The sequence below is a fragment of the Boeremia exigua genome (genome assembly GCF_020726555.1).
Source record: "Boeremia exigua strain MPI-SDFR-AT-0100 chromosome Unknown C7974scaffold_13, whole genome shotgun sequence".
NCBI classification, from domain to species: domain Eukaryota; kingdom Fungi; phylum Ascomycota; class Dothideomycetes; order Pleosporales; family Didymellaceae; genus Boeremia; species Boeremia exigua.
This window is the reverse complement of record NW_025763530.1, coordinates 411,505-422,770: the sequence shown is the minus strand read 5'-3', so window position 1 is coordinate 422,770 and position 11,266 is coordinate 411,505. Positions and strand designations below refer to the sequence as shown.

Genomic DNA, 11,266 nt, shown 5'->3' with positions numbered 1-11,266 from the left:
CGCAGAGCCGTGGGCAGCGCGGCCAGCTCATGGCGGCGACAGGCCGGTGGGGCAGCGAGCGAAGCGACTGCAGACGTCGACGCGGTGGGTCGGCGATGCTGCTCGGCAACCGCGCAGATGCACCCGCCGCGGGCGGTGAGCTGCGTCGGCGCAGGCAGGCAGCCAGCCGTCCGCCAACAGCCAACAGCCACCAGCCAACAGCCAACAGCAGCCAGTCCACTAGCCGGCAGCACCACAGCACGACAGCACGCCAGCCACTGCAGCCCCTCCAGCCCTCCTGTCCGCCTGCAGATCGCACCAGCGTCCCCCAGACCCTGTGCCTTACTCGGCTGCTCGCCCACAACAGTAGCCCCGCCCACAACAGCAGACACGCTCACCACAGCAGACACGCTCACCACAGCAGACACGCTCACCACAGCAGACACGCTCACCACCGCAGACATCTCCAGCGTCGCCGTGACAAATCATGACCAAATGAGCTTGCATGTTGCTGCACCCCTGCATTGCTGCATCGCTACGTCCCCCCGCTATCCATGTCCTCCTCACCGCCCGCGTCACACACACTCAGCTGCTTATCAGCACGTGTGGCCGCTGCATGCAGCCCGCCTTATCTAACCAAATATCTCCAACCATCCACCGCCATGGTCCGTTGCAGCGTTACATGCCCGTCCCAGCACTGCCCTGGCTGTCCTGCCTCTTCGGCACACTGCCCGCAGCACTAGACTCTGTGATGCTGCCCCTCTTGCCCAGAGTCGACATACTCCCCTCACTGCCCTGTCTTCTTCCCGCGATGCCGCTGGCACTGCTGAACGCCATCTCGCTGATACCGCCGATGCGTTCTGCCGCCGCACGACTGCCCATCATGCTGGACGCTGGTGACCAGTCTCGGCTTGCTGGGCTGGCTTCGCGTATGCTGATTGCCGGTGGTAGGCCCAGGTTAGGAATGTTGTTGTCGAGGACAGGCAGGATACGTGGGGATGGTGACGGCGCTTGCCTGAACGCTTCGCTATAGAACTGACCGAGGAGCGCCGCGTCGCCACAAAATGCCTCCAATTCGTCCTTGACTTGCTCAGGCGTCTGCATTGCCTGCGTTGCCGGTACTGGCTGCGCTGCAGCATGTTTCTCCAGAGCACTATGCAGCAGACTTGTATCTTGCACAGGCCTTACCAACGGACTCGAGAAAGGGCTGCGATGGGGGTTTGGACGCTCCATGGCAGGCGTGGATGGGATCCTACTGCTTTGACTACCATCAGTCGTGACTTTTTTGTGTTCGTAAAGGTCAAGTGGGCGGATCCGACTCATGTCTTTGGCGCGGTTGTGCGCCAGCCTGTTTGCGAGCACCATGAAGTTGCCGTCTCCGGTAATCTGAGCGAGCAGCCCTCCGCTTCGGTGTATGAATTGTGTGTATTTGTAGTCTGGATTGCCCCACGAGTACGACACATCGACATCGGGGGGAAATGCGCTCGCAGCTTCCATGTCAAGCACAAAGTTGAGCTTTCTCAGCAATGCTTTGTGGTATGCAAACTTATCAGTCCGCGAGTATTGCGGCGAAAAGTGCATCGAGTCCCACATGGCCTCTGGTTGATTCTGGGGAGGCTGCATTGCAAGTTTAATGTGGTACGGTGAACGAAAAGGATGATAGTCTGTGATGTTGCCAAGTTCTGCAATGGGAACTTCGACCAACTTCAGACCGTATTTCTCTACACTGGTCGCCCAAGTAACGATTGCGTCCTCGATAAGCTTTGCCGTAACGTTCATCCAGTCAATTCGTATGTGGTAGCAGTTGTCCGGATTATGGACGAGATCGTAATGCAGCGATATGATCTCTGGCCGGTACGAGCGTTTCCTCGAGTCGACATCGTACCGCAATGCGCGTGACAACATCACTCTTCTTCTACCCGTGCCTGCTCGTGTGTTTGTCTTCGTGTCATCTTTCGCTGAATCAGAAGCGTTCGACGTAGACGATGATTCTGCTGTGGTTGGTCTAGACATGACACCTCTAGCCGTGAGTGGCGATATCTTTGATCCTTCGACTGACGGTGTCAAGGGAACAGACTTGTCGGCCTTGCGCAAGCTGAACCAACCAGCACGCGATTCGGGCCGTGGAGCCCGGTACTCGGGTGCAATCTGGAAGAAGAAGTTGCCGTCGCGGAAGTGGTGCCTTCGTTGAACGTGCTGAAATAAGCCCCTATCCATGAGTAGGTTGCCAAGATCGACTGCACCCTCACGAGTGTCTATCTCTTTGAAATTGTTCAATAGCCAATTAGTGAGATCAAAGCCGAGGAAACAGTTGTAATGAAGCTTCCAATGCCAACGGCGATCGAGCATCTGTATCCCTCGCTCGCTCTGGAGGTCTTCGGCCAGCTTCTTGAGGTCCATGTTGAATATGGAATATTTCTCTGCGTCAGAAAATATGGGGCCTGGCAGCTCATTCTCAGAGCTGTTGAAAAGGGGGTTGACAGAGCTGGCCGCCACCACGGCCGAAGGATCGCGGGTATGATACTCGATTGCAAGGGGATTAGGGTCCTTTTGTTTCGAAGAACTTGTGACCTGCGAGGAGCGTTCTTCCGGAAGGAAATAACGATATCTTTGCCACAATTGCGTAAGCTTTCTGATGCCCTCCAGCCTGACCTCTTCCTCAGAATCTTCAGCTAGCATAGGCAGCGGTCGACGATTTACTGAGGGTATTTCGACGGGGATCAATACAAATCGCGCCCTCCAGAATCGTAGCACGTCGGAGAACTCGTCTTGATAACCAGCCAAGAAAGTGTCGATGAAGTTCCAGTTGTACTCTCTGCGAGGTGGGCGCAAAATGATGTTTCTTGGATCATACGTGGTTTCAAATGCAGTCCGAATGTATGGTCTGTACGGAAGAGGCGTGTCGATGCCTGCTGAAGATTCCAAGGCTGTGGTTGGCTTTCGGTGGTACCGCTTGACCTCCACTTCCCCTCCAGCTATGCATACCAACTGATGGATACTGGTGCCCACAGTCATAAAAACTGTGTCTCCATCTGAGGCTAGATACTCAGGCGCTAGAATACTTGACAGTGATTTCTCTCGTTTTCCAGAAAAGTCTGCCACTGCGGTTCCGGTGCACATTTGAAATCCATGTGATAGCCGAAAGGCAACAAGCTCACGGAGCAAAGTCTCTCTGCCTCGGGGAGCTTCTAAGATCTCGTCATCGTCGCTCTGAGTAATTTTATACGGGCTTTCATTGTACTCTGATGAGAGCTGTTCTGCAGTCGGAAACCACTCGTGTGTCAGAGGTACAGCGGCGGGTGAACAAAGGGACCTCCATTTCATGGTACCGGTCCGCAAAGTTCGAGGGAATACATGATGCCACCGGCGGTATTGATTCATGCTGTTCATAGAGTTTTTCCGTGGATTGCATGGGTTGACCAGAACAGCCCACGGTGCGATTGCACTGGTCGGCGACAACGTCTTCGGTACATCTTTTGCCCCTCCGCTCGATGAAAGATCCAGATTTGGCTTCGTGTCCCCTTTACCAGCGATGAGAAACGTCGATCCGGGATCTTTCTTCATCGAGCTTGGGTGTGACGGAACTGAAGTCCGCCGTGTTCGCAAATCTCTCACAGTTTCCACAGAACGACCACCATGGTCAGGAGAGGGCGTGCCACTAGATGAAAGGCCAGCCCGAGAGGATGATCGGATTGCAATTGGCTGAGAAGGTTTCTCCGTCGAGGTAAGCCTCGTGCTTGCTAATCTTTCGGCGATGGCACCCTTTTGGCTTTTCTCGACTGTGAGCATCGCAGGTTTCACCTTACCTTGTGTAATGTCTGTAGTAGCATCACCCAAGGTCGGTTTGGCTGCGGTCGCTTTGCCACCAAAGCTGATCTGCCTCAAAAACCAATTTGACGGTCGTGGCTTAGTTTGAGCTTGTGTTGGCACTGGGCTAGCAGCGATAGAAACTGTGGGGATCCCAGACCTCCTCGGTGGAGAGTGACCACGACTTGCTGCAGGTGAGTGAGGACGGGTGGCAGGATTGGCGATAGAATCACCTAAGCGATCTTGACGATTCATGTTAAGACGAGAGCTATCAGTTGAGGTGTGCGCAAAGCCGGTTTGCCGTCGCAGAACGTCAGCACGCGGCACCCCTACCGGCCTCTCCCCCAGCAAATGGTTAAAATTGCTGCGAGGGGAGGAATTCTCTATGTCTCCATATCTGCTAAGAGAGATTGGCTGCGTAGCCACATCTGGGGACAACCGTGCTTGCTTTCCCGTTGCTGCTCGATTTTTCAGAAATGAAGTTGACAGAAAAGCGTCTTTGAGGGGACCAGAAGGCGAGCTCGATTGCGGGTCTCCTTGCGTCCTGTCTTTGCCGCTTGTTGGCTGACTGATTGAGAGACGATCACTCGCAGATGCAAAGATGCTGGTATCGTATGCCTCCATCCACGCCTTGTACATATTTGTTCTCGAATCCGGGTATATCCGATCGCCTTTGGACGAAAACGATCCAATAGAGTCGGTGGCAGTGTTGAGAGCGATGGTGCTTGTTTTGGTACCGTCTCTACTAGCATCCCCATCTATGCACGGATAGCTGTGCTCTTCTTCCAGGTAAGGCAACGAGATATCACCGAGTTCATTTTCGATGACACCCATCATTTGCAGCTCGTACAAACGACATCTTAGCGCAAAGGTCCGCCGTTTTCTGTGATGATGTTTCACGACTCGATTCGCGTTCCTAGCCTTTGTCAACTCCAGCATGTCATTAGACTGTCTGGACCAGAAGGAAATGTCCACCCAATATGGCATTGCAAATTTCCAGCTACTCGTGGCGTCTGTTATTGGAAGTGTCGAATCGTTGATGTTGGGGGGTGACATAGAGTCCATGGACGCCATGGGTCCAAAGTTGGGCTGACTTTGTTTTGGGGTTTTCTCATCAAGCTCGCCAGCAACTCCATCTGAAGGATAGGTGGCTTCTTTGTGAACGGCCCTGGAGTCTGATACAAGTGAAGGGGTCCGGTATTTGAAAAGTGGCACTGAATGAAGAGGCATCGGCGACAAACAGACCAGGTCGATCCCTATGCCAGACCCGATCAAAGTGTCCGTGGTAAGTTTCAACATGTTATAATCAACCTCAAACACGCCTGTTCCAGGTGTAATTACGACCACAGAGATACCAGTCCTGACCAAATCTCGGTCAATGTGGTCTTGTGCAAACTGTGCTGCAGCTAAATTGATGGCCTCAAGAACATTTCCTTGGCTTGCAGATGACGGTTTGCCGGCAATGATTGAGCCGGTTTCCAATTCATCTGGTCCATTCTTGTCGCTCGATACATCAGTCGCCTCTTCGACGGGCTTCGCCAATAGTGAGACTTCCCGAAGAAATGTACGAAACTCGAGTTTCAGTTGATGTAAGATTTTGATCCAGTCCCCACTCGCCATATCGCTGACGACGACACGGTAGTAGTCCCTGAAGTTGCGAGCATTGGTATCTGCGTTGTGTCTGCTGGTTGCATCGTCGGGGCGATCGATCGAAGCTTCTGCATCGTATTGCATGCGCGTGAACAAGATGATTGTAACCACGTGCTTTGCATTGATCTTCAACCATCTTTTGAAAAGTTCCGGGAGGAAGCCGCTGACGACCTTATTGAACATAATCTCACCAGCGCCCTCGGCGTCAAAGTCCCACATTTCCCTGGACATTTGAATGAAGAGGACGTACCGGGCGGATTCACTGCGGAAGACTGGTTTTGTTGTGGGAGAGAAGTATCCGGAATGTACAGACTGTCCGTCAATGTAGATTTGCTTCACAGTAGCTTTGATAGTACCCATGAAGATGATCTTCTGGCCGCGATAGACGGTCCTTTTACTGAGTTCTGATATAGCCATACGCCACATGTCCGCCCGCGCGAGATATTCATCACGGAACACAAGCTCAACATGATGTGCTTCGTGTCTAGCTTCATCGGCCTGTCAGCATTAGCCAGCGGATGCCCCCGAGGTGTAAAGCTCCTCACCTCACTAAGAACAACTTGCATGCGATTTCGAAATCCAAAGACCTTAGCAATCTTCTCGGCAATGGATATCTGTAGATTCGCGTGCTTGGCCTTGAGATCTTGTGGAAGCGGTTTCGAGGTGAATATGTATGTTTTCTCATTGTCAAAGTCGTGACATGCTGGTACAGCAGATCCAATCTCATCAATAAGCTTCGAGGAGGATCCTCTACGCGTCTTTCGCGCATGTGCATCGACCGCTTCCTTGGATAAAGCTTCCGCTTTAGTCGGACCGGTGTCATGGGTTGGAGCCTTCGGTGTTGATGAGAAGTCTCGCACAGCTGTACCAGCATTGACTGCTACTATCTGTAACAAACAACCTTGTGTAATTGGAAGATCGGGAAACTTGTCGCCATTAAACACAACGTCGTCCTTGGAGAAATTCTCGTCATGAGTCCACAGAGTGCATATCTTGTGCACCCTGGCCTGTTTCGAGCCCGTCATTGATTTCGACATCGAGACAGATTCCGCGGTCACGCCTTCATACCGCGTGCAGAGGCCCACACATTGGCAACGATCTATCAGCACGATAAACGCGAGGCTCAAGTCGAAAGGGTGTTAGATGGGACGTCGATGGTGTCGACGTTGCGCTTCGCGCGACGTCACGGGCCCCGGTGCCGAAAGTGGAAAGGCCGATTTTCGCGACAACCTTACACGTCAGCTTCGCGTGTGTCGTTGAGCAGACCTAAACACTGCACACAGTTACCCCCCTCCCCCCGACATCATGGAGGAGAAGGAGCATACGGTGTTCTTCCACCCGGATCTGGGTATAGGTGGAGCTGAGCGGCTCGTAATCGACGCTGCTGTGGGACTGCAAAATCGAGGACACAAGGTCACGATCTTCACTTCGTACTGCGACCCGCATCATTGCTTCGACGAGGCACGCGATGGTAAGCATGCCCTGCTGAGGCCACTTCCTGCCCGCGCTCAAATCTAGAGAAGGTGACTGAGACTTGACCCTCGTTGTAAAAGGTACCCTCGATGTTCGCGTGCGCGGCGCGACTGTCATTCCGGCGACCTTTCTCGGCCGGTTCGCTATTCTTTGCGCGATCCTGCGCCAAGTTCACCTCGTCCTGCAAACCGCTCTCTTCTCCGACGAGCTCGCTCAGCTCGCACCCACCTCGTTCTTCGTCGACCAACTCAGCGCTAGCATTCCACTTCTGCGCCTGCTACATCCACGTCCGCGTATTATCTTCTATTGTCATTTTCCTGACAAGCTGCTCGCGAAGAAGGGCAGCCCTCTGAAGTCGATCTATCGTCTACCGTTTGATTGGCTTGAGAGTTGGAGTACCGGATGCAGCGACACTATCGTGGTGAACAGCAAATTCACGAAAAGCGTTTTTGCTGAGGCCTTCCCCAACTTACGCTATCGAAACCCTGGCGTGATATATCCATGCGTCGACACCAGCGGTGGCCAAGTAGGTGAAGTCGCACCGCTATGGAGAAATACAAAGGTGCTCCTGAGCATCAACCGGTTTGAGAAGAAAAAGGACGTTGCGTTGGCAGTGAAGGCATTTGCAGGGCTCTCACCCTCAGAGCGCAAGGAAGTTCGTCTCGTCATCGCAGGCGGCTACGATCCTCGTGTGTCAGAGAATGTTTCCACATACACGGACCTCTGTAGTCTCGCCGATTCTTTGCAGCTCAAACACGCAACGGCTGAAGATATCGTCGCTGCGCAGGCCATACCCAAAGAAATTTCTGTCATTTTCCTTCACTCGGTTCCCAACGATCTGAAAACTAGACTCCTCTCGACCTCGCGGCTTCTGATCTACACTCCACGCAACGAGCATTTTGGCATCGTTCCTTTAGAGGCAATGCTTGCAGGTATTCCAGTGCTGGCTGCAAATGAAGGCGGGCCAACGGAAACAGTTATCAGCGGACAGACAGGCTGGCTTCGAGACGTCGGCATGATCAACGACTGGACGGAAGTCATGCGTATCGCGTTGGAGGACGATGATGGCGCGCAGAGATTGAAAGAGATGGGTAGATGGGGCAGAGAGCGTGTCATTGCCGAGTTCTCCAAAGAGAAGATGGCAGAACGACTTGAGACCGAGATACATGGTATGAGAAAGAAGTCGGGCCGTCCATCACTCATCGCCCTGCCTGCCCGGCTGTTAAGTCTTGCTCTTGTTTGCGTAGCAATAGTATATAGTGTACATATACTTAGTAACAATAAACCTTAGGTATATTATAGCATCTAATACTAATAGACTTTAATATATATCTTAAACTCTAGATTAATATAGTATTTATTAATAAGTATAGAATAGTAAGATATAATATAAAGTACTACTAAGCTAGACGCACTACTAAGCTAGACACTTTTTCTTAGCACTATAAACACTATATATAATTATTAAGGTTATACTTTAAGCAAAGCTTATAAGCACTATTTAATTAGTTCTTAGGGATAAATACTATTAGAGAAACTAAAGGGGGGGTCTTATGCTAAGGAGTATAGATATAATCTATCTATCTTAAGAGTAAGAGATAATAATAAGTAGTATAGAGTAGACTATCTAGCTTAAAGGTTAAGTTAAGATCTAATATTATAGATTAATACTTAGGTTAAATATAAACTATAAGAGTTATGTTCCTACTTACTATATACTATAGAGAATATAATAGCTTACTAGGCTTAATATAAGCTATATAAGCTAGGCTTACTAAGCTTAATATAAGCTGCGTAAGCTGTATATAAGACCTACTTTAGCTTAACTACTAAGGTATAAGCTTATTATATAAATTATACTAAAACTATGCTATATAGGAGAGCCTATATAATATTGTGCTAAGCATGTTAGCACTTGCTAGGTATTAGCATCTAGTTAGTTATAAAAGGCAGATTATAACATATACTATAGAGAGTATAATAGCTTACTAAGCTTAACGTAAGCTATATAAGCTAGGCTTACTAGGCTTAATATAAGCTGTATAAGCTCTATATAAGACCTACTTTAGCTTAACTACTAAGGAGTAAGCTTATTATATAACTTATAATAAAACTACACTATATAGGAGAGCCTATATAATATTGCGCTAAGCATGTTAGCACTTATTAAGTGTTAGTAGCTAATTAGCTATAAAAGGTAGATTATAACACTTTATAAGGCTAGAGCTAATTACTCTCTATATAGTTAACTACTCTATCATAGTATATCTTAGTTAAAGTAATATTACTAATTATCTTCTTATCTACTAGTTATGTTATAGTCTGCGTAGGTTCTAACTATATTATACTATATTTGCAGTGCTTTAGTAAAAGCTTCTTAAGTGCCTAATCTATCTATAGGTTATACTTTTATAACTAGGGAATTCCTAATATAATATTATAAGTAGCTATTCTAAAAGTATCTAGAGTAATTTCTTTATAGTATTCTTAGATAGTTGTTAAAATAGAAAATACCTTATAGGTTATTTCTAATTCCTTAGTATAGGTTCTCTATTAGCTACTTATAGTAGGTAAGGTTCTATCTTCTAAGTAAAGTATAGTCTAGCTAGCTATATTGCTTATAAAGAGATATAATTAGACTATAATCTATAGTCTAGTAGTGCCTATATCTATACTCCTCCTAATTTAATAAAGAGTATAATAAGGTAATTAGTTCTAATAATATTAATAGATTAATTTCTAGCGCATATTATTTATACTAGTTTAAAAAAGACTTATCCTTACTATCTAATACTTCTTTATATTTAAGGAATTCTTACTACTTCTTAGCTTTCTTATAGCTCTTATAGTTATTATAAAGAAAGTAGGGGGAGGACTAGTCTACTTTCTCCCTAGTCTAGTAGACCTAGACTTACTAGACTAGTAATTTCCTAATAGGGAAGCCTATAGCCTAAAGAGGTAGTAAAGATATAAAAAAAGTAAGTTATAATAGTATATATAACTTAAATTCTTAGTTGCTAGGTACAGGATAACGTAGAGAGGAATAGGAGTACTTATACTTTCTTCCTCCCTACTCTATTACTAAGCAGAATATTCTAGATAATACTAGACTATTCTTATTAGTAATATACTTATAGGATTTATAAGCAGATTACGCGTCTATATATGTAATCCCTACTAATAATACTAGTATATATTTATAAGCTTATTCTAGAAGCTTCTCTATACTACTAAGAATAGAACAATTAATATCTCTAGAACTAGTAAAGCTATAGGCTTAGTAAGCACAGGAAAATACTCCTTAGAGTTAGGAGATTCTATAGTGTGATTATCTAAGCGCTATACCTAACTAGGAATTTACTAGAGTAAAGAGTATTCTAAGTAATCTTAATAACTTTTATAATTTAAATAGATCTTAGAGATATAGGTACTTACTTAGTAGTATAAGCTTATTATAATTAAGTAGGTAAACCTATATTTAAGTACTCTATTTAATAGACTACTAGTTCTATAAACTATAGAATAATACTTGTATATATATAAAGGGAAGTTCTATAGGTTATATAGCCTTATTTAAGTAAGCTTCTACTATAGCTGAAGTAGCTTTATATTAGTTAATAAGCCTTTATAGGCCTAAGCTTTCTATACTACTCTAGGTACTTAATTTATAGGTTAATAATTAAGCTACCTAATAGTAGTTTAATACTTAATTATATAACACTTATAAATCTACTCTTGCTATATAAGAGAGAGTAAGTATAAACTAATACAATTTAATTATTTAAGAAAAAATTCCTACAAGTAGAGTAGTTAAACCTAAGTGTAATTAGCTAGTAAATAGGGTAGGTATAAAGTAGCTTAGGCCACCACCTATATTAGAAGTAAAGAAAAAGATATCTACTTTATATATATTAAGCTAAAAAAGTAGCACTTAGTAACTTAGTTCTTAAGATTATAAGTATATAGTTCTAAGTATTTAGTAGCCCTATAGTATAACTAGGTTTACCTAGTTAGTATATAACTATAATATATTAATAGAGAATATATATATAGCTACTAAATAGCTACTTAAATAGCTACCTAAGTAGTACTAAATTATTATAGTATTAGTATTATCTCTATTACTTAGCAATATTAGTTACTTAGTTATATTAGTTACTTAGTAATATTATTTACTTAGTACTATTAATTACTTAGTAATATTAGTAACTCCTAGTATACTTAGTAAAATTTATTTCTAATCTAAAGAGAGAGAGTTTATAAAATTAGAACATAAAATGTAACCTAGAGAAGATTAGGCTTAAGGCTAGTACTAATATATGTAGAGTTTTTAACTAAAGCACTTAAGATTAAGTAT

At 45.8% G+C, this 11,266-nt stretch overlaps 2 protein-coding genes across 2 annotated transcripts; one reads left to right on the top strand and one right to left on the bottom strand.

The window, feature by feature from the left end:
• Positions 1-478: 478 nt before the first annotated feature.
• C7974DRAFT_67350 (uncharacterized protein) lies at positions 479-6,582 on the bottom strand. Its single transcript, XM_046147061.1, has 2 exons — positions 5,982-6,582; positions 479-5,934 (listed from the first exon to the last, which is right to left on the bottom strand). The coding sequence occupies exons 1-2, from the start codon at positions 6,471-6,473 to the stop codon at positions 658-660; spliced, it is 5,769 nt and encodes a 1,922-aa protein (XP_045992038.1). The 5' UTR covers positions 6,474-6,582; the 3' UTR covers positions 479-657.
• A 68-nt stretch (positions 6,583-6,650) lies between these two features.
• C7974DRAFT_404134 (alpha-1,3-mannosyltransferase-like protein ALG2) lies at positions 6,651-8,247 on the top strand. Its single transcript, XM_046142917.1, has 2 exons — positions 6,651-6,907; positions 6,990-8,247. Exons 1-2 carry the CDS (start codon positions 6,742-6,744, stop codon positions 8,198-8,200), a joined length of 1,377 nt encoding a protein of 458 aa, XP_045992037.1. The 5' UTR covers positions 6,651-6,741; the 3' UTR covers positions 8,201-8,247.
• The last annotated feature ends 3,019 nt before the right edge of the window (positions 8,248-11,266 follow it).

What these genes read in the sequence shown, in the direction of transcription:
- C7974DRAFT_67350 (XM_046147061.1), bottom strand. Translation starts at nt 6,473, where the DNA reads ATGTCGAAATCAATGACGGGCTCGAAACAGGCCAGGGTGCACAAGATA. An exon ending in TGCAAGTTGTTCTTAGTGAG is followed by an intron (nt 5,935 to 5,981) that starts GTGAGGAGCTTT and finishes TAATGCTGACAG; the next exon opens with GCCGATGAAGCTAGACACGA.
- C7974DRAFT_404134 (XM_046142917.1), top strand. Translation starts at nt 6,742, where the DNA reads ATGGAGGAGAAGGAGCATACGGTGTTCTTCCACCCGGATCTGGGTATA. An exon ending in CTTCGACGAGGCACGCGATG is followed by an intron (nt 6,908 to 6,989) that starts GTAAGCATGCCC and finishes TCGTTGTAAAAG; the next exon opens with GTACCCTCGATGTTCGCGTG.